This window comes from Macrobrachium rosenbergii, chromosome 4 (genome assembly GCF_040412425.1).
Source record: "Macrobrachium rosenbergii isolate ZJJX-2024 chromosome 4, ASM4041242v1, whole genome shotgun sequence".
Taxonomy (NCBI): Eukaryota; Metazoa; Arthropoda; class Malacostraca; order Decapoda; family Palaemonidae; genus Macrobrachium; species Macrobrachium rosenbergii.
The window spans coordinates 45,751,599-45,774,098 of NC_089744.1; the positions used below are offsets into that span (position 1 = coordinate 45,751,599).

General features: G+C 37.3%; 1 protein-coding gene across 8 annotated transcripts in view; it reads right to left on the bottom strand.

The window, feature by feature from the left end:
- Nucleotides 1-22,500, bottom strand: part of Tomosyn (syntaxin-binding protein tomosyn) — a 991,423-nt gene that overhangs the window by 208,980 nt on the left and 759,943 nt on the right. For all 8 annotated transcript variants that reach the window (XM_067096189.1, XM_067096177.1, XM_067096169.1 and 5 more), the window contains exon 15: nt 18,204-18,320. In XM_067096189.1, the coding sequence (XP_066952290.1) occupies nt 18,204-18,320 (117 nt within the window). The remainder of the gene's footprint in view (nt 1-18,203; nt 18,321-22,500) is intronic.

Here is a 22,500-nt window from a genome sequence, read left to right on the forward strand (position 1 = left end):
TAAATTTTATTTTCTTCTTTTTATCTTTCTAACATCCAAAGTAATTCTTTATAATACTGCATGATTTTAAAATACAGTGAAAATAGTATAATCTATGACGCCTGAGTTAACTCGGGAATGTGAACACGAAAAATTGTGCACTAGCCTACATATTAAAAACCAACTTACGAACAATTCAAGATATGAACGGTCCAGAATGTAATTCGTTCATAAGTTGGGTAGTGACTGTATAACCTACTGGCGACTTTTTACCAGATACATTTGTAATTGCAATAGCCACAATGCCCTCTTAACTTCTTGAGGGGGAGTGAAAAGAAGGGTAGAGGGAAGGGGGAGAAGTTACATTCCCTTACCAGAAGAGAATAAAAAGCATCTCCACTGAAAAAAGACAATAAATAAAAAATATTGTATTTCTACATTTCACAGTCAGGTGTGTCTGTGTGGGAGGGGAGAAGGTCTGTTTCCCTTGCAACAACAGACAGAACTTATAATGATATATGCGATCGTGATGCTACGAAGTAGTCGCTATAAAAAATTCCGAAAGTAAAAATGAAGAAAAAAAAAAAGATCAAATTAATGAAGAAATTTGCATTTGAACTAATAAAGAAAAAGGAAATACTGTCATCGTACATCTTGCACATCTGGCTGAGCTCGCAGCTACTGTGCATGCAAGAATGAGGAAAACGTCTGGAGCGTGTGTGTGCGCGTGTGCGTGTGTGTTAGGGAGAAAATTGAACCTGCTGGTTTGGGTTCACTGCTTTATAGCTATGAATTGTGGTTTATAACAATGCCAAAAATATTTAATTTAGCAATACAACCAAGCAGTGAGGCATATGTTTAACAATTATATTAATAATTTAACAATTATATTAATAACTGTAATATACTGATCAAAATTCACATAAATTCTGATAACCTGGAGTGTTCAAGCAAAAAATTATGATGAACCCATAAAGCACCTAAAGTAAAACCTGACTGAATTGGTAAAAATGAAAATTTCATTCAATTTGTCTGTGTTTGACTCTGTCATGGGGGTAGGGGTTTGCTTTTGAGTTATAACCTTCCCCGGGTCACATAGGGGCCACATGCCAGATATATATATCTATATGTATAGATATATATATCTGTGTGCAAATATATACACATATATGTTAGACTCCATTAAATTCTGATCCAGTATGCAATGTTCCACATGGTTAGCTACGGGGAAAAAATGTCAACAATTTCTGAGGGGGAAAATGTAAACAATTTCCAAGGGGGGAAAATGTAAACAATTTCCAAGGGGGGAAATGTAAACAATTTCAAGGGGGAAATGTAAACAATTTCAAGGGGGAAAATGTAAACAATTTCAAGGGGGAAAATGTAAACAATTTCCAAGGGGGGGAATGTAAACAATTTCCAAGCTACTGCATGCATGTCCACTGAAGACTCCCTATAAAAGGCGATGGTGGTATCCTTGTAGGAACAATAAACAATTCACTTAAGGTATCCCTGTAACTGACAAACCCACAAAGGAATGAGCAACACCTTTTCTTCCCTCTGAATGAAAACCACTCTACAGTTGTCTAGTGCCCCTGTGGCCAATATCTCATATATGACAGCCACTTCCAAGTTCATGCGAGGCTCCAACTCTTCTCTGTTCTAACCTTTACTGCTATCCTGGAGGTAAATATGAGGGAGCTTCCAAAGTCTTCAGGTACTGCCTTGGCTCTATTTGCAAGATTCTTATGAGGACCCTTTGGCAAACACTACGTCTGCATGGACTGCTGCCTCAGGGACTGAAAAAAAGCACTGGCAGGCTCTGACAGGTTGTTCCCAATGTCACCCTAGAGTTACATTCCTCCCCCTTCTGTCAAGATCTCTTTGAGGACTATTGTAATCGAACTCATAGAATACTCTGTCAACATAACTGTACTGCACCTACTCTGTTGGGCAGGCTGAAAACTGGGAAATAAGGTTTCTAAGAGTTCCATCCCCCAATCTCAAGCTGCCTCAGTATGACATGCAGCTGCAACCTCAAATTATCTGTAGGGGATCCCTCATGCAATGCAATAGAGGATGGATGGATGTATGATATTTAGGGCAAAATTCATATTATTTTAAACAAACAAATTTTTCCCCTCATCTTTTGTAAGAAGGTCAAAGGCTAAAGCTGTCAGACATGTTATTTAACATGACAAGAAGGGGGAGTGTTGCTGATCAGTGGTCAAATGTTTCTTGTAATCCTCTCTCTCTCTCTCTCTCTCTCTCTCTGTGTCCGTAATCTCTCTGTGTCCGTAATAATTCATAAAAAATTTCACTCTCTTAAGGACAACTGTTATCTCTCTCTCTCTCTCTCGTTCGTAGTCAGCATCCTATATTCTTACGTTAACCACTTATTTCTTTTTTTAAGGGTAATGCATTAAGCTAACTTTTAAATGAAATTACAGTAACTTTAATTTCATTTAAGAGTTAAATACAGTACTGAATTCCCATCTTTTGATATCTAACATAAGAATAACTTCTCTCTCTCTCTCATTATTCTCTCAGTCTCTATAATAACTTATATAATTTCACTCTCTTAAGTAAGGACAACCTTTATCTATCTCTCTCTCTCTCTCATTCATTGTTAGCGCTAACATATTTTTACAACTTATTATTTCTCTGTACGTCTTTACCTGTAGAGTAAATAGTTTAAATTGATGTAATTTTACCTATACCGTCTACGAAGTGTAAATGCGTTAGTGTGGCAAATACGTTCTAAAACATAGCGACATAATAACTAAGAGTTGTATTAGTCAAAATAAAAAAAGTTTGTTCATAAAAAGCATTTCAGAACAAAGAGAAAGATGTAGAATAAAGAAGTTATTAAAAAGAGGTTGGGAAGACTTCTAAAAACAGATCTGTTGGAAGGGGAGAGAAAGAGAGAGAGATTAATTCTCTTCCAACTCTATTTTTTGTCAACCATACAATTCTTTTTTAGGAGTAATGTATTCAGCTAACTTTTAAATGAAATAACAGTAACTTTAATTTCATTTAAAAGTTAACTTAATAATTTGGGAGCATGATTAGGGTCATATTTAGTGTTTAAACTTTACAAATAAGCATTTACTAGCATTCTTAGAGACTGTGCCAACCTTACGCCAAAATTCACCCTGAGCAAGGGGTTCTGGAACCTAACCTCACGTAAGTTTGGGGTATGACTGTGTGTGTGTATATACAGTACATATATATATATATATATATATATATATATATATATATATATATATATATATATATATATATATATATATATATATATATATATATATATATATATATATATATATATATATATATATATATATATATATGACCCCATCCTGAGGTTGGATTCAAATCTTACTGTGGGGCATGTAGAAATCAAACACTTTGGTCTAAATTAACATGGAAGCTGTAATCTTTGAAACTTACAATGGGCCCATTATCTATTAGGTCTCATAATTAAGAGCAACAGGGAAGTAATAAGACTATGGGTGGAGGGACAGCGACCCGCCTGCAAGGCACAGCCGCCGAGGCCAAGGGGACAAAGCAAACTTTCCATCAGTGGTAGGGCAGGCGCCTGGAGTCTGTGCGACACTTAGGGACATTCTCAACTTGTCTCACCTCCCACCTTTCCCCCATAGTTTGAAGTCATTGGGCAGATCGCTTCTACCAGGCCTACTAAACCAATCAGGGTCCCAATGTAAGCAACCAATGCCCTTGGGGGGTGTATGGGGGATATTTCCTCTAAAACCATAGATGAGAGTATATGGCACAGTACCTCTTTGTTACCATCCATGACCTGATCATGTTGTCTGAGGAATGCAGGGCACTTTCTAACCTCTTTGATATGGTTTATATATGTATGTATGTAATATGTATATACATATACATATATATATATATATATATATATATATATATATATATATTATATATTATATATATATATATATAAATATATAAATATATATATAATATATATGTATTTATATACTGTGTGTGTGTATATATATATATATATATATATATATATATATATATATATATATATATATATATATATATATATATATATACACACACATACACAGGCAGTCCCTGGTCATTGGTAGGGTTCCGTTCCCGACAGCGTGATAACCGAAAATCGCCGACAACCGGAAATCGGCGATAATAGCGCCAATCCTCCGTTATCAGCGCTGATAACTGCCGACCAGTGCTGCCAATAACCATGGATCAGCACCAATAACCGGAGATCAGCATTGTTAACCAGGAATCGGAGTCGAAAATTCAGTTATTGTCGTCACTAGACAAGCGCCGTTAAACCAGATTGCCGATAACAGGGACAGGGACATATATATATATATATATATATATATATATATATATATATATATATATATATATATATATATATATATGTATATATATATATATATATATATATATATATATATATATATATATATATATATATATATATATATATATATATATATATATATATATATATATATATATATATATATATATATATATATATATATATATATATATATATATATATATATATATATATATATATATATATATATATATATATATATACTGTATATATATATACTGTATATATATATACTATATATATATATATATATATATATATATTATGGTATATCGTATTCATACACGGTAGCGTAGCCTACATTACAGTGTACTCTGTATTCACATATCGTATTATACAAACGTCAACATAACAAATATCCATTTTTTCCATGGATCTTTTAAATTGTTATGCCTTAATTCACTGTATCCAATAACATTGTATATATTCTTATATTGCTTGTATTACAAATTGCGATCACAGAGATCAATGTTTTGGTTTGTTTGGAAATCGATTACGCAGTAAGTTATTTAGCCATATTTAACTCAGTTCAGAGCACTTTTCTTGCTTCTAGTTAGCGTAAATGAATCTCTAGGTACATGTACTTTATTTATAAGGGACAAGGTTATTTTTCATTATTCAAAGTGTTTTTAAGTCGAAATATAACTTGAATATGTCTCATTGTGAAATTAACTTAGCTATTTTTTTCTTTAACCGATGACATTGGCCGTTTGGGGGGCGTTTGTTTTGTGTAAAAAAAAATCACGATTCCGTTCGCTTTTTCACTTGATTTCATCATAATACGAGCTTTACGTATTTATCGTTTATCAGCATAAAAATAGCAGTAATGTGTTCTTTCATGCCCAGTAGTTTTGATTAAAATACTTTCTCTCCAATTTTAATTACAGTTGTTTCATCCACACTGCTGATGCACAATAATTTATAGCCATTAGCAGCTTGAACATTGTTTTCTCAGCTTCAGCTACAACTTGCAGCTTAAATTTAGCAATATATTTCCTTGCCGATCTTTTATCCATACCGAATAACGGTATAATGTAAAATGCTGAGAAATGTGGCAGATGGTGACTGCAAAGCAGAAACCCATTCTTATTGTCAGAGCACCCTCGACAGCTGCTTCTTGTGCCAGGTTCATTCAACAAAGAATCTAATGGCTCTCGACTACCTCTGGAAGACCAGGACCCTCTAGGCACCTCCACACCTCTTCTGACCACTTTGTGACATCAATGGGGTACAGAAGGTACAGGGCCTTGATGATAAAGTGATGCCGGAAGGGGGAAGGGCTTGTAACCCTCCTTGCCAGTTTATAAAAGGCTCGCCATCATTCACAGTTTTGGCAACACACAAGTAAGCGAGAGAGAAAAAGTTTTGTTTTAATTTGTTTACTGTAAAAAAAGAGGAAAAAGTACTCTATTACTCATGTTATATGGTAGTGTACTGTATATAAAGTATAGCTACTGTATTGTTTTGGGTAAGAGAGAGAGAGAGAGAGAGAGAGAGAGAGAGAGAGAGAGAGAGAGAGAGAGAGAGAGAGAGAGAGAGAGAGATAATGTTTTGCTTCTTTTTTTATCTTTTATTTATTTTGTGTGGATTTTATTACTTTTTAATATACACAATAAGAAAAATTGCAAATCATGTTTTACAAAAATATTCTATAGTATAGACACTGTACCATAAGTGCACTACCTACTGTAATGTGTGTTGTGTATAAGCATATAATGTACATACGTATATAGTTTGTTATGAATACAGAAAAATACGGTAGTCAATTTTGGTTTGACATCAATTTTTCAGTTTAAATTGTGTAGGTTGTTGTTGATAAGCATATTTACTGTACAGCATATAGTTATAATGTACTGATAATGGTGGGGGAGGGGGCAGGTAAGGGGACGAAGCTGCCATTTTACAACTGTACAGTATTTTTTCACTATATCCAGAAATTTCCATTATCAAGCAGGGCCTTGGATATATTAATATGGATATGAGACAGATTACAGTATTTCTTTTACAAGAGAAGTAGGGACATCCTCCCCTCCCTCCTCCTCCTTTAATGACAATTCCCAAGCTGCTGTTTGTTGCTGCTCCCTCTGAAGGTCCTGCAGGTCTGTGGTGAGCTCTGCTCCTCTGCTAACTTCTCCACAACTTCATCACTGACCTCCAAGGCCATGGTCTTGCCCTGAGACACAGTGACCTCCACAACAAGTTCAACCTCAGCCTTATAGCCTTCAAAGTTCCTTTCTGCTACAGCACATGGCCACAATTCCCTCCAGGTAGAGTTAATGGTCCTGCAAGAGATATCTCTCCAGGCTTTTGTCTATGAGGCTTAGGTTATGGAGGATGTTGAAGTAGTTCTTCTGGAACTTTTTAAGGGTGGTTATATATCAGCGGCCCCTTCATAGCATCTCTGGAGTAGTGTTTTGGTGCACACTTTCTTGACATTATAGATGACCTGCTGGCACATGGGCTGGATGAGAAGTTGTGTTTGAGGGCAAAAGCTTCAATTTTTTTTTTTTTTTATTGGTTTGCTGTCATCTCTAACTTTCTTAGGCCCCAAGGTGACTTATTTTCACTATATTCACAAAAAAAGAAACATGAGAAAGTTTAATGGAGTTGTGCATTGTGCAACAGCTACAGGTAAACTTGACCAGTTTCTCTTTGTTTCAGCTGGGAAAAACGTCAACATAACACATCTCTTTTCATGCATGTTCTATTTCACTTTTGTTTATTTGGTCGAACACTGAGCAAAATGGTTGACCACCAAAAGATTTTTTTTCAAAATGATTTAATTACTGTACTGAATTATTTGAGCTGAGAGTTGTTTGAGTACCAAGGTACCATGGTGTGTACAGACACATACTTTAAACAAAACCCAAGGAGAATGTATTGTAATACTGGAAGGAATAGCATATTTTTAAATTAATCTGTATTTTTATTAACAAACAAACCTGAAGTTCTTAACATAAAGATAAGCTTGTGAACATGAGCTGGAACAGCCATTAAAAACTTACTGACAAGGTTATTAACAATCGACAGGTAGGTAAGGAAGCCCTGAGCACACCTGTTGGTCTGCATTCCACTTTGCCTTTCAGTCCAGGTGCCAGATGAAAGGGGCGGCTAAATGAGCCTTTATGTAAAGAACTTCAGGTTTGTAAGTTAGGAAAAATACAAACTACTCTTAAAATTTCCTATTTGTTCCTACACAAACCTTCATTCTCTATTTCAGGAGACTTACCAATTGGTGGTAAGAAATCTGGGTGCTCTCTGAACAGACTAGTAGGTTTGGCAAACCTGGGATGTCCCTTCCTGGTCCAAGAGAGGATCAGAGAAAGGGACCCCACACCTCTAGCAGACTGTACATATGGGATGTGCAGTAGCGTTTATATGTGATTACTTGATGAGGCTGGAGAAACCATGAAAATGTCAGAGACAGCCAGATCTGGCTATTATATAGTAAACAACAGGTTTGTATTGTGTCTCTTCCTCGCCTTGTCAAGAGGAAGGGGGGGGCATGCATCCTTACACTAAAACACATTAATCAAGGACTGGCTCCTCTTTTGTGTAATTTACCTGCACAACTTGTCAGTCCAGCACGTACTCGGCCAGTACTCTGACTCTCTGCCCTAAGCAAGAGAAAGGAAACAGAAAGAGGGGGGACCAGCCACTCATACCCCCTCTTTCTCGCTAACCGAAATACCTTACACAAAGTGCTATCTGTCCTCTTAAGGGAGCAGCCACCACAGGGCCCAAGAAAAACATGTCCATGAATTTGTGGGCAATATCCCAAAGGTAAAAGGAGGTGAATGTAGTCTGTCTTGACCAGAGCCCCTTATGGAACACCTGTTGAACTGACTGGCTCTTCCTGAATCCCACAGTAAGGGTGATGCCCCTGACTTCGTGAGCTCTCACTTGGACTGCACACTTGCTCTCCTTCACCAGATGAGTCATGCGCCCACTTAATCATCTCATGGACCAAAAAAGAAATCTTGTTCTTGGACACCTCCTTCTTGGTCCTGCCAGTACTAACAAAGTGTCATCACACTCAGGTCTGAGGTGTCGAGTCCTCTTCAGGTAGTACTGTAACATACTAACATGGCAGTAACATCTTGTCCAGATCCTTAACAACAAAGTCCTCTGAGGAGAGGATCAAGAAGAACTCAATTCTGACGTCAGGGACTGATGGATTCTGAGTCTTCACTACGAAGTCTGAGACAAATTTGAGCAAAACCAATCCACATCCCCTTGAGTATTTAACACTTAAGGAAATGCCATGAAGCACCCCTACTCTCTTCACAGATGCAGGGCAAGGAGGGAGACAGTCTTAAGGGTCAGATCCCTGTCTGACAACCCTTTGGGAACGAGAGTCATGTCCCACTCAAGGGGCCTGAGTTCCCTGGGGGGACGAGACTGTTTAAAGCTCTTCAGAAGCAAGGCGATCTCCAATGAGGAAAAGATCCACTCCTTTAAGTCTGGATACTTGGCCTAAGGCAGACCTGATGTCTTTAATGGCCGAGATGGTGAGGAACTTCTCTCATCAAAGGAAGACAAGGAAGTCTCCTACCTGTTGAAGAGTTGCTCTGATGGGAGATACCCTGTCTACAGCACCAACCACAGAAGATGTCCCATTTCCCCTGGTCAACAGCTGCTCAAGATTTGTGTACGTATCCAGACATCTCCTATGCAGTCTGGTGTGAAAAACCTCTCATTGGAAGGAGACACTGGATACTTTCCAGGCATACAGGGCCAGCAATGTCACAGCCTGATGATACCTCTCTATGTACAGCTGGCATGTAGGTTGTGCCATAAAGCAGCTCTCTCAGGACCTCAGAAAGTAGAGCTAGCAGGTCCTGATACCAACCGGCATGAGGTCATTTTGGTGCCACCACTGTCACCCTGAGATTCAGGGTCATCAGGCAAAATGGTGGAAATGAGGTTGTCACTTGGGTGTTGGATTGCATCTTTCATAGCTGCCCATGGGTCAGAACTATAGAGCAGAATACCAGCAACTTCCTATTGTGCCTGGTGGCAAACAGGTCTATGCCTGATGTCCCCCAACCTCCAACAGCTTGTCCACTATACATTTAAGTAGGGACCACTCAGTCCTTATTACCTGAGTCTGGCTTCTGAAACTGTATGCCATTACATCCAAGAACCCAGAATGTACATAACTAACAGCTCCACCGAGTGGGCCAACACCCACTCATGAATCTGCAATGTCAACTGGAGCAGTGGAAAAGAAACTAACCCTCCCTGCTTGTTGACTTATGCCAACTGCAGTGTTGTTGCTCATCAACACCACAGAGTGCTCCATCACCCTGGTCCTAGAACTCCTCCAATGCAAGGAACGCCGCTTTCAACTCCAGGACATTCGCGTGAAGTCCCTCTCCACAGACGACAGGTGACCTAGGATGACTTGCCTATGCTGAGCAGGTATTTCTTGAGATATGAACTTCTGCACAACCTCTCTGAACTTGCTGATGTGACAGTCCAATGGAAAAACTCTCGCTGCTGCAACACCTATCAGCATGCCCAGATACTTTACCCACTACTGTACTTGGGAATAAGATACAACTTCTCAGAGTTTATCACAATCCTGAGACCATGAAAAAAACTGAGGAGATGGTCCCTGCCCTGTAGCAACTGTGAGGAGGAGCTCGCGAGGATCAGCCAATAATCGACATACCTCAAAAGACATATCCCATGCATACAGATCCAAGATTAGACTAGCGTGAACACTCAAGTGAACACCTGGAGAGCGGTTAAAAGCCTGACACACAGTGCCCTGAACTGGAAGACTCCTCCTCCAAGGGTAAAGAGGAGGCACTTTCAAGAGGACCTGTATATGGGTATTTGGAAGTACTGTACTCATCTTCAAGGTCTACTGAAAAAATCAAGTTGCCCTCCCTGATGGAATCCAATACGGAGCAAACACTTTCTATCTTGAACCTGATCTGATGCATGGACTGTTTCAAAGGAGAAAGGTCTATAACTGGTCTCCAACCTCCTATTGCCTTCTCCACTAGGAACAGGAGGCTGTAAAAACCTAGAGACCAACCATGTACGACTTCTACTGTGCCCTTCCTAAGCACTGCATTCACCTCCCCCAGAGGGAGAGATCCTTCTGTGAGCCAGGAATATAAGTATGAAAATGGACCAGTGGTGGAAACTTGAAGGCGAGTAGTTATCCTTCCTATAGGATGTCTCCTACCCAGGTCTGCCTCCGTGTTGCTGCCACATTGCTCACTGGCTCAACAAGCAACCGCCTTACTTTTGGCAACTGGTGGGGAAGTGGGAAGGAACACTGCCCTTAGTGGCCTCCTACCTTCTTCTTACCTTTGCCCCCTTTCCTAGAATGGGAGGGGCGCTGAAAGGAGCATCACTGTGCGCCCTTCCCTACAGAGGCAGATGAAGTCTGGGGAGCTCATCAAGGAGTAGAGGAAGTCGATGGACCAGTTGAACCCAAAGGTTTGGCTGCAGTACCTCACAAAGACTAAGAAGTCTTATGGGCTGCTGCCTGATGGACAAGAACGTCATTATTGTCAGCATGTATCCTATCCACTGCGTTCTCTACCTCACTCCGAGGAAGAGAGAGGTAGATCCCAGAACCAGTCCATTTCTGAGAATGAGTACTGACTCTGGTCCAAGGTTCCCAGGCACGACCGCCGATGAGGAGGACATACGGGCTACAGCAAAGGACCATAGGTCCAGCTAATAGACTGGTTGGAGAGTGGCCACAGCTGTCGACTCCAAAGCCATTGCCTCTGAGTGAGAGAGAGAAACTTTCTTCTTTCTGAGCAGGGGTGATATAGTAAAACACTGGGTGCCAAGTGCATGAGATCTAGGTCTACCTGTAAGGCCGGTATTGCACTTGAATCCAGGGTATACAATTTCCTCTGACAAATTAGAGGCAGGGGAAGCAACTTACTGGACCGGCTACAACAAAGTGAATTGTCTTGGCCCCTGACACAAGAATTCACTTGGTCCAGGACCCTGCCTGTAAGCTTTGGACCATGGCAAACCAATTGAAGGCTGCGGGCTTTTTGTTAACCCCATTCAGCCTTGAGGGTGGAGAAGTGATCTGCAGAAGCAGCCACGGTCCCTTCCTCTAGGTCATTTATGCTGCCTGATCAGATGAAGTACCTGACAAAACTACCTCTTCAAGTCAGAATTATTAGACACCTGATGCAGAGGACCTTTAGGCCCTTCCAGTTCTCAGATATCTTGAGTTACTCTCTCTGCAGGGATGGGTAACTCCTCGGAGCCCCCTGGGAATAGTTCAACCACTAGGGTACACAACCTGTCTGGTCCTAGGACCATGCCAGGTTCTTATGCCTTCGCTGACAGACCAGGCAGGGAGCGCAAATGGTCCCTGTCATGGCCTGTGGGACCGGACTGGAACTGCGAATGGTCCATCAAAGTCCGAGGACCTGTCCAACCCCCTCATCTCAGAGAAGCCCAAAGAGGTGGAAGGAACAAGTGAATGGTCCCTGGGACCCTCGCCCAACCTAGAAAAGATAGGGGCCTTATCCAGGGAGCGAGGCCACGGGCAAACACCAACCTGTGGTGATGACATCCTCACAGGTCAGGGAGGGCAGTCCCACTCACACAGATGTGGGCAGGGGGCTGTCCCCCATGCAAGCCACAGCCACCCAAGGGGGTGAAGCCTCTACCGACAAGGAAGGCAAAGTGGGGGACCTTTTCATCTTGTCTGGGGGAACCACTAGATCAAGTGGAAAACATTCCCAGGACCCCCTGGACCATCTGTGTTTCAGAATGGGAGGGGAGGTGAGAGAGCACCTGCATGTTGCTTCCTTGCCTTCTATCACTGAGCCATGCTGGCTGAGGGTCACTAACCCATGGCCCAGTACCAGTACCCTTAGGTCCGGGGGATGTAGGGTTAGTGGTTGCATCCTTGCTAGAAGGAACAGATATAGTGAACCCCCGTATTCACAAGGGATGTGTAGCACAACCATGTGCCCCCTGTCTTGCCTGCAAATAATTAAAATCCGCAAATAGTTAACACCCACCTCTAAAAATACTTGTGACTGCCTATCTTGAAAGTTCAAATACCAAATGTATACCTTAAATTAGCATCCTACATCAACAACTCTCCCTTTCTATCTATCTGTCGATCTATCTATCTACCTACCTATCTCTCACATTCTGAGTATCCAAGAAAGAGAGAATAACTTTGGAAAGAGAGAGGGAGAAGTTATTCTTACATTAGATATCAAAAGATGGAAATTCATGATTTATGAAGGAAAGAGAGAGAGAGAGAGAGAGAGAGAGAGAGAGAGAGAGAGAGAGAGAGAGAGAGAGAGAGAGAGAGAGAGAGAGAGAGAGAGAGAGAGATTTTTCAGTATTCTTGACCATCTGTGGGCAACATTACCTCCCATTTGTGGTCATGTCAATATGTCAAAATATTGACATGTACTTGCACCCTCCCTTGCTCTGAAGAATCCGAGAAAAAGACTGGGAATAACATGTACAGTATTTGTTTAAAATTTCTAATAATTTACTATACAAATGCAAAAAGTTGTAATTATAGCATGGAAAACATGAAAAAATGAATAACAAAGTAATGTCATGTTTATCTCTAAACTACGGTACACAAAACAAACAAACTTATGTATCATATGCATAATAAATCTGTCTTGGTGAGAGAGAGATTTTTCAGTATCCTTCATAGGGTATTTGACCACCAAGTGGCACATTTATTTGACCACCACGTGACATCTTCTACCTTTCTGGTCAGTATGTCAAGATATTTGACATATTTAACAGGTTACAACCCCCACCCCTCGCTCCAAAGTTTTCGGAAAAGATGTGGGAGAGAATTTTTATTGAACTAGAATCTTACTAATTCACTATATTTTCTTTAGTTAATTAATATTTTGCTGTGTTTAGTACATACATATTAACATTTGAAAATAAGTAAATAATTTATTTATCATACAAAACTAATAAACACATATTACATATACATAAAAATTCATTATTTAATCTTCTTAAACCTAATATTATTTGAAAATTAGTACTGTAAATCATTATTTTATCATAAAATGTATATGTAAGTACAGTACAGTACAGTATTTAGTCATGAAATATTTAGTCATGAAAATAATATGAAAACACACAATATTGCTCCATGAAAAAATTCACAAATGGGTGAGTTTAGAATATTGCTCCACAAAAAAATCCACATATGGGTGGGTTTAGAATACTGCTCCACAAAAAAATCCACAAATGGGTGAGTTTTCCAGCATATAATTTATAGATAGGTTCCACAAAAAATTCTGTGAATTGTGAGAACGCGAATCCAGGGGGGGTTTACTACAGCAGTACTGGCCATACCAATAGTGAGGGCCCCATCAGTCCTCTCTGCAGGGGAGGGCCTTCTGCCAGAAGTCTTACGAGACTTCCTGCAGGGAGATGAAGCAACTTCTTCATCTTCTGCTTACTACCAGAAGCCAAAGGGAAGGAGCAGGAAGAACCTGACAAACAAAGCAAACAACTTATTCCTGTGTTTCCACATCTTCTACTGGCTCACCAAGGTCAAAGCAGTGGTGAAGAAATGAAGGAGGACCACCCCTAACTCCTGAGGATACATCACAGAAGATACGTGAAGAGTTACAGCATACATAGGAGTGGTGTAGAAGCTAGCAGATATGGCGACCATCAAAGTTGTGGGGGTAACAGAGGTCATAGCCATAGTAGTCACCAAAGCAGGGAGGTGACCCAATAAGAACTTTACACTAAACTCCCCAACATCCCCTGGGATGGCAATAACTCCCTAAGTTTTATGACATCTGCCAGTCTTGCAAAAACAGTCGGATTAGTAGCGAGGTCTTCCTTACACCCAGAGAGAGTGTCTTTCAGCAGAAGGCTCTCCCTCCAAGTGAGACGAAGCCTAAAACGAGTTACCAGAGTGAACGTCCTCTCCCTCTCACTGACTTCCCACTGAACAACTGGTGCGAGACAACAATGGGGAGACAGCTCCCTTAGGAGTCAAAACAGCAGGTGGAAGTTTGGCGGGTGAAGGCAAGGTGCTAGAGACCTCCTTTGGTGTCACCAGTGGAGCACTCTGCTCTGATGACACAGGTGAGGTCTTCCTAGCCATCTTCTTCTTGGCTGAGAACTTTATCCACTGTCCTGACAGCCACTCCTGGCACTCAACATGGATTCTCTTGACTGCAGAAATGTTTTCTGCAATACATAACACAGTGTATGTGGGTCAACTTCAATATACATACTGGAAAGGAATCACTTACAGGGTCTGTAAATCCCAGGACAGCTCCTGATAGCAAGGGTCTATCAACCCCAGGACAGCGCCTGGTAGCAAGAGGTTTCTTTGGTGTAAGGGAAGAAGATGGCTTATTTGATCTATGGCTTTAATCCATTTTAAATCAAACACAACAAATCTCTCACGATGGGAAAAAGAAAAAAAACAAAATACTCAAAAATCACAGAGCCTGAAGTAGCTAACGATGAAGGTAGATGCATCGAGCCAAAGAAATGATGTCTGCATCAAACTGTGGCTGAAAGCAAAGTGGAATATAGACAAGCAGGTGGGCAGGGCTTTCCCCCTACCTGTTGATCATTAACAACCTTGTCAGTGAGTTGTTAATGGCTGTTCCAGTTTGTGTTCACAAACTTATCCATGTAAAATACTTCAGGATTGTATTTGTGTAGGAACATGCTATGTATACACTTAGTGATTATAATTATCTGTTAAGTTCAATATGGAATGGTGGTGGGTGATTGTTCATAAAAATGTTTCTCTGACTGAAAAGCTTTTTAGTATGTGAGTTGCTTTCCTAAACCTTTATTGCATTTTGTAATGCTACTAGGTCTCAGTGAAGAGAGAGAGAGAGAGGCAGTTCACCAATTCCACTTTTACATATTTGTTTGAGGATAGCTTGAATATTTCAGTATACAGTACATAATAAGCCTTTCATTGTGAATCAAGCTACAGCCTCTTAATACTGTTCTGTGTCTGATACTGAGACATACAGTTGGTTCCCAAGTCTAAAATATCATAGTTGTTTTTAATAACTTCAGGCCAGCTCTGCAAGTTGTATGTGATGGCTTCTTTAGCAGGTTTAATGCAGTTTTACTTGTGGCAATTATATAAGCATTATGAGTTTTCCAGTTCAAGTGTGTATCAAAGATTAAACCTATAAGCTTCATAGTTTTGATGATAGGTATCAGTTTATTTCTCTTTTTTTCCTTCAATGTCATAATTCTTTTTCCATCTTAAATCTTTATAACAGGCCTGCTTTTGCTTTTTCTGCTTTTTGCTTTTTTGTGATAGCAATGTTAAGAATAGTTAATTCTGCTTGGTAGGCAATTTGTTTACTGCAAGGAGGCCCAATGTGACACTCAAAATACTTCCTTATATGGAAACATTTTCAAATTTCTGCCAGAATAAATATTGGTTATTCACATCTGGAATTGCGTCTGTTATCACAATGAGCAAATTTATTTAGCCAATGTAGTCTGTTAAAAATATTTTTATGAATAAAGATATGTGACCGTAACTACCATTGTTTTATAGTGTCTTCAATATTGCATATTTCCTGGTACAGGTTGACCATCACTAATCCGGCAATCAGTAGTCCGGAACAATCAGTAATCCGGCACAAATTTTGGCTACAGTAATTTCTGTTTCTGCACTAATTTTCATATTTCCCGGGTCGCTGCGCTAACTCGCTCGCTGGCTGCTTCGATTTGGTGGCGCAGTGTGCTGCCTCAACAAACTGGAGGTGTTTGTAAACACAGGCATGCTTTTGCTGTTCCATTTTTTACATCTATCATTGTCTTTTGGCCTACGCTATGGTATATCATATAGGCTACATATACGGTGACCTAGCCTACATTATACTAAACTCTATTCACATATTAACAGTATTATACAAACATCAACATAACGAATGTGCATCTTTTTCATGGATCTTTTAAAAAGTTATGCTTTACTACATTGTATCCAATTGCGTATATTCTCATATTGCTTTTTTATTATAAATTGCGATCAATGTTTTGTTTTTGGAATCGATAATGCAGTGTTTATTTCGCTGCATTTAACTCTGTTCAGAGAGCTTTTCTTGCTTCTAGTAAGCATAAATGAATAGATAGTTTTTTTATTTGGGACAAGGATATTTTTCGTCATACGAAATGTTTTTAAATCGAAATACTGTATAACTTAAATACGTTTCGTTGTGAAATTAATTTAGCTATTTTTTTCGTTAATATGTGACGTTCGCGGGAATCGCGGCTGGCCATTTTGGGGCATGTTTGTTTTGTGTAAGAAAAAATCAAGATTCCGTTCGCTATTTTCTCTTGATTTCATCATAATACGAGCTTTACGTATTTATCTTTTATCGGCGTGAAAACAGCAGTAATTTGTATTCTTTCATGCCCAGTAGTTTTGATTAAAATACATTCTCTCCAATTTTATTTACAGTCAAGTTTCATCCATGTTGCCGATGCATGATAATCTATAGTCACTAGCAGCTTGAACATTGCTTCCTCAGCTTCAGCTACAAATTGCAGCATAAAGTTACTGCAGCAGTATATTTCCTTGCCGCTCTTTTCTCCATAGCGAATGAGGGTATAGTGTAAAAATTATATCAGTCCTATTGTACTGTACTTAACGTCATTTGTAACATAACTACAGTAATTGTTTAACCGTACGATGGTTGAAATACAAGCATAACAGTTGTTATCCGGGACAATTATTAGCAAAACAACAGTTTCCCGTTCGGTTGTTTATGGCTGTACGCATTTATGCAAGAGTATAACGCTACTAACAATACTTTTATCATTCTCTTTTACCTTTTTAACTAGCAGATGGAATAAAGAGATGGAGGAAAAGAAGCTGGTCTCTCTCGCTGCCTGCGCCTGCGCAAAATCTAATAATATTTCCTAAATATTTTCGTATTGGTATTAATTGCTAACCCCATCGTAAACTCGAAATATCGTAAGTCGAATTATTGTAACTCGAGCACTACCTGTATTTGATAACTGTCTTTTCTTTATTAACCAACTTGTACTGATTTATGGGATATTTTAATTCTAGGATGAGGTGCTTAGCTACTGTGTTTCATGTATTCTAGCCTAATAAATGGTTAATCCGGCAAAATGGCTAATCCGGCACCCTCTAGGTCCCAATGATGCCGGATTAGTGATGGCCAACCTGTAGTATCATGTGTCCTTTAGTTATAGAATACTAAGTGGTTCAAGTGTAGATAATTTTTCTGTGATCCATAAAGGCTGGGGCAATTATATTATTGTTATACAAGTACTGTGCCATGTTAACCTCTGGTTTGCCATTTCCTCTACTCCTTAACACAGTCAGCTTAATAAAGATGTTGAGTCTAATAATTTGATGAATTACTATGTTCTCTGGCTGGTTTACTTACTGGTATAAAGATGGTATGTTGCCATCTTTTAGAAACCATTTCTTACTCCTTAACTAGTAGTAGAACTGAAATAAATAACTTTTGGCTAAGGGGGCTGAATGTTAAAAAAAAAAAAAAAAAAACTTCTGTTTCAACCTGGAGCTGTTGTGTTGTGTTATTTATTCACTTAGTTGTCTGACCTATACATTGGTCCATTTTCAATTCCATATAGGGCAAACCCTCTTAACGAGCCCTATGTGGAGTCTAGCAATGCGACTCAGTGGTCTTACTACACTACTTGATAATCATAATTTACATAAATGAGATAAACACAGGATTTATGCTGGATTCAAATAAAATATAAACTTAAAAGAGAAAAATTGAAAAGTTGTATATCTTACCATTTTTTCTTGTATATGAGTCAGCAAAGGCCAGACACTGTATTGCTTCACTACTAATGTTTTCAAGGCTGCTAATACTGGATGATCGGGATCGACTAAATGAACCATCTAGCTTGTCTGTTGTTATGCAAGGTAAACCGAAAGGAAGAAAAAATTAGAGATTAGTCATAAGGCATTAATGAAACAATATCTGTACTGTAAACAGAGATCTAAGAAACTGAAAACTATTACTGTGTTTTTTATGATATCCTACTCAAGTCACAAAACTAGAAATAGAGCAAATTATGCAAATAAGTTAGCTTAACGTCTGCAGCTAGTTCATATAAATAACCATAGCAAATTCTGTAAAACAAACTTCATTCATTTAACTTAGTGCTATTAGAATACATTTATAACTTTCCATGAACTGCATAACAAAACACCTTAGCAAAATCTAGCCATCTCTCTCACAAAAATCAAGGCCTTATTTCAGCCACATCTTAAGCAACAAGCCCTTTATTACCAACACTACACAACAGCAAAAGCAATAACAGTATAATTACATCCATGCTACTATACTCAAATCAAAATGCATGCAAACTTATTACAGTATCTCCTAGATATATAATTTTAGCCAAGTATCAAAGCAACCCAATTTATCAATGTAACAAATGCCATGCCAATAATTCACAGCTTTACAAAACATTTCACTCATTTAGTTTTCTTTTTGGTATTGCAATATGCCATTCTAATTACTGTAATATACATTTTACTGGAAACTGCATAATTACTTCATACTCTGGAACTGCTGTAAACCACTGATTTCTACAAATAACTGGAATATCTGCTGCCATGAGTTTTAGAATATCTCAGAGGCTGAGCATCCAGCAGTAAATTAATGTCTTATCACCAATCATGAACTACATTCCAGTGAGATACACACAACCACTGTAGGCAATTTGAGATTGTGTCAATGATAACCTTTAATATTGGTACTAAGAAACTATATCTTACAATTATTAGAACTGAAAGTAACATGAAATAGACAAAATCTCTTGTTTACAAAGAAGGCAATCAGTGGTATTTAGTGATGCATCACCATGTTAATTTTTCAAAATTTATACATCCATTTTATATTTTTGTAGATTATCAGCCTTAAACTTTAACATTCTTCTTTCCCATTTCAATAAAATGCAGTAACATACTATGGGTTATGTGTATAAATAAATATTATATATATATAATATATATATATATATATATATATATAATAAATATTATATATATATATATATATATATATATATATATATATATATATATATATATATATATATATATATATATATATATATATATATATATATATATATATATAAACAATATATTTTTCAAACAATTTTTGTTAATGAAGTTAAACATAACATTTAAGTGAAAAAATAAAATGCACATGCTTGCATTGCTAACATACTTTTTTTTACCAGTTTCACACAAAAATAACATGCTTCCTTTGTTGCTATATAAAACTTTGGAAGTTTCTAGACAATCATGATACAATACTATAAAAGAAATATGGGAAAATTGGCAAGATCTTAACATGGATTTATCTAATACAATGATTAAAATACTGTTGCAAGTTTGTGTAACTGACAACATGGTACTTAACAACAACAATGAACAATTAAAGGGAACTCCCCCGAAAAGAAATACCTAGGTCTTCCATCAGATAACCAGAAATGGGATTTTACAAACATTCTAAAAAATAAAGAAACTAAAAAGCAAATTCATCAATTTTCACAAGGAGTACAATAAACTCATTAATATTTTCATTTTACTGTAACACAGTAAGTTATCTTTATTCAACCTGAAAAATTGCATTGTTACTGCAATTCAAATGTTGTTAGCGACTAACATCATGTTTTGTCTAATGTTTTATCTATTATGTCTTTAATTCTGTCTTTCACTCCTATATAAACCATTAGTATCTGTTCTTCAAAACAGAAAAGCAGCTAGTTAGCACTGCCTCATATATTTAACTATATTGGTGATATACTATTTTAGTTACTGAAGAATGTAATACAGTTTTCTTTTTTTAACACTAAAAATAATCAAGAACAGTACCTTACAAACTGATCAAAGCAAAAAGATCTTGGACACTAAAGTAAGACTAGTACTTGAACAAATACCAGTTTAGGATTTAGGTTAAAAACTGGGCAAAAGGTTATCAAAGATTACTAACAAGAATTCTTAATGACCTTCTTGACTGGATTCCTCCTTTAATTCCTATCAAAGGATATACCAAATACTGTACTGTACACAATGATAATTTTACATTCACCTCTAAAACTAGGTGCTAAACAAAAAATTAAAATCTTCCTTCTTTTCGTCTTATATTGTCCAGGAAGAAACCCCACTCTTTGATAGGACAACTATGGTACATGCTATTCAGTACTGTCCTTGGATGAACCACTGACATGACCTTCACTATCTTCAGCATCATTAGTCTACAGAAAATGGGTTTACTGATTAATACAAGTTTAATAAGACTTTGTCATCTCTCTACTTCAAGTTTTCACGCTTCAGAGGTATATTTTATATCCACAAAATGTATTTTATCAGTCACATACAAAACAAGAGAAATTAAAAGGCTAACAAAATGACCTACATCAGAAGCCAAATTAAATATTTAATTTACAAGCCAAGAAACAATACAGTAAAGTATGCTGATCCATATTCTTTCCATTCTTTTTACTAAGGATTTATCCTATGATTTGATATACTGTACTATCATACTTGTACAACATTTTTAGTAGTTTTAGAACACTTCTCAAATGTCAGTCTCATGGCTTACCATTTCATATACCTTTTCCTACTATAAACCTTACACATAACTTATTGTTATAAATATAATTTTAAGTTTTTGTTCTTTGTCATTGCTAATACTGTAAACATAAATGGAGCTCTAAGCTGATAGGTTTTATTTTAATTGAAAGGTAATCATACATTTCCACAATGATCTTTACTTTACCATTATTATGGATAATGATTATGAGAAATTTGTTGCTAACATTAAATTCCATGGTCACTGAAAAGGTAAATATTATTTTGATGCTTGTGTGTTATTCAAACCAATAATTTCCATTCCTCAAACCCTTCTACTCATTATTTCTGTTATTCCTAATTTCCATGATTTCAGTATAAATGTCTAATGATTATCATATAGCTTCCTGGTAACAAAAATAACAAAATAATCATTCACAGCACTCAGACAAGAGGGCTTTGTTGAAGGATAAAATTCAATAGTTTATTATTTGACTGAGTCTTGATATTTTTGAGCCGTTTCTTCCTGGGTGCTGGTCTCTGATATCCATAGTGATAATGAAATGTGATAAAAACTCTGCAAGCTCTCTGCATTGCCAAAAGGAAAATACATTTTTCAATTTTCACAAAATTTTGGCCTTAAAACAAGTTTGAAAAAAAATTTTACCATTCCTTGAAAACTAGACAACTGCTATTCAGTCAATACTGAAATTATAAAAAAAATCAGAACAATTCATAAATTTTCACTGCTATTCTATGTACATGATTTACTAATAAAAGAAAAATAATACTCAACTGCAAAGCACCAACATATACTATGCTACATTTAGTACAGTTGATATTTCGAATGGGAGCAGAATTGTGCTCGAATCTTTTAAAAATATTGTTTAAAAATTTTCATGATGTTAAGAATGTTAATAAAAAAAAATAAATATGTATGTAGTAGAAATATGCATGTAAATACAAAGTCACCTAAGATTTCATTATTACCTAAGTGAAAAAAATACCTAAAACGTCAAGCTCTTTATGTCTCTTCCAAATAAAATTCCACTATACAGCTTGTTTTCACAAATCATGCCCTGCCAGACCCATAGTTTCTTGCTGAACATTTTATGCAGGGCACTTATCCTTCCCCAGGTATTGTTCTTAATTTTTCTATTAATCAGCATCACACAATGGAACTTTGCAGCACAAATAATTATTGTAGTATAAATACAAAACACAACAGATGATAAGTGTTATGCTTTTTAAATTCATAACCAGCAAAAGCTTCCTAATACAGTATTTCAAGAGTCAATGAGGTAATAAATAAAAGAAAAACATAAGTAAATAGGCATCTTCAACCACCCCTTACACAGCATATATGAAATCTAATGATAATTTTTGAAGAAAACTTATATTTTGTAGTAATATATAATGGGGATGAAAAGTGTACAGAATTCACTGAATTTCTATGAACTAGCCAAAAATTTAAGTTTTTATGAATTGTTGGAAGTTA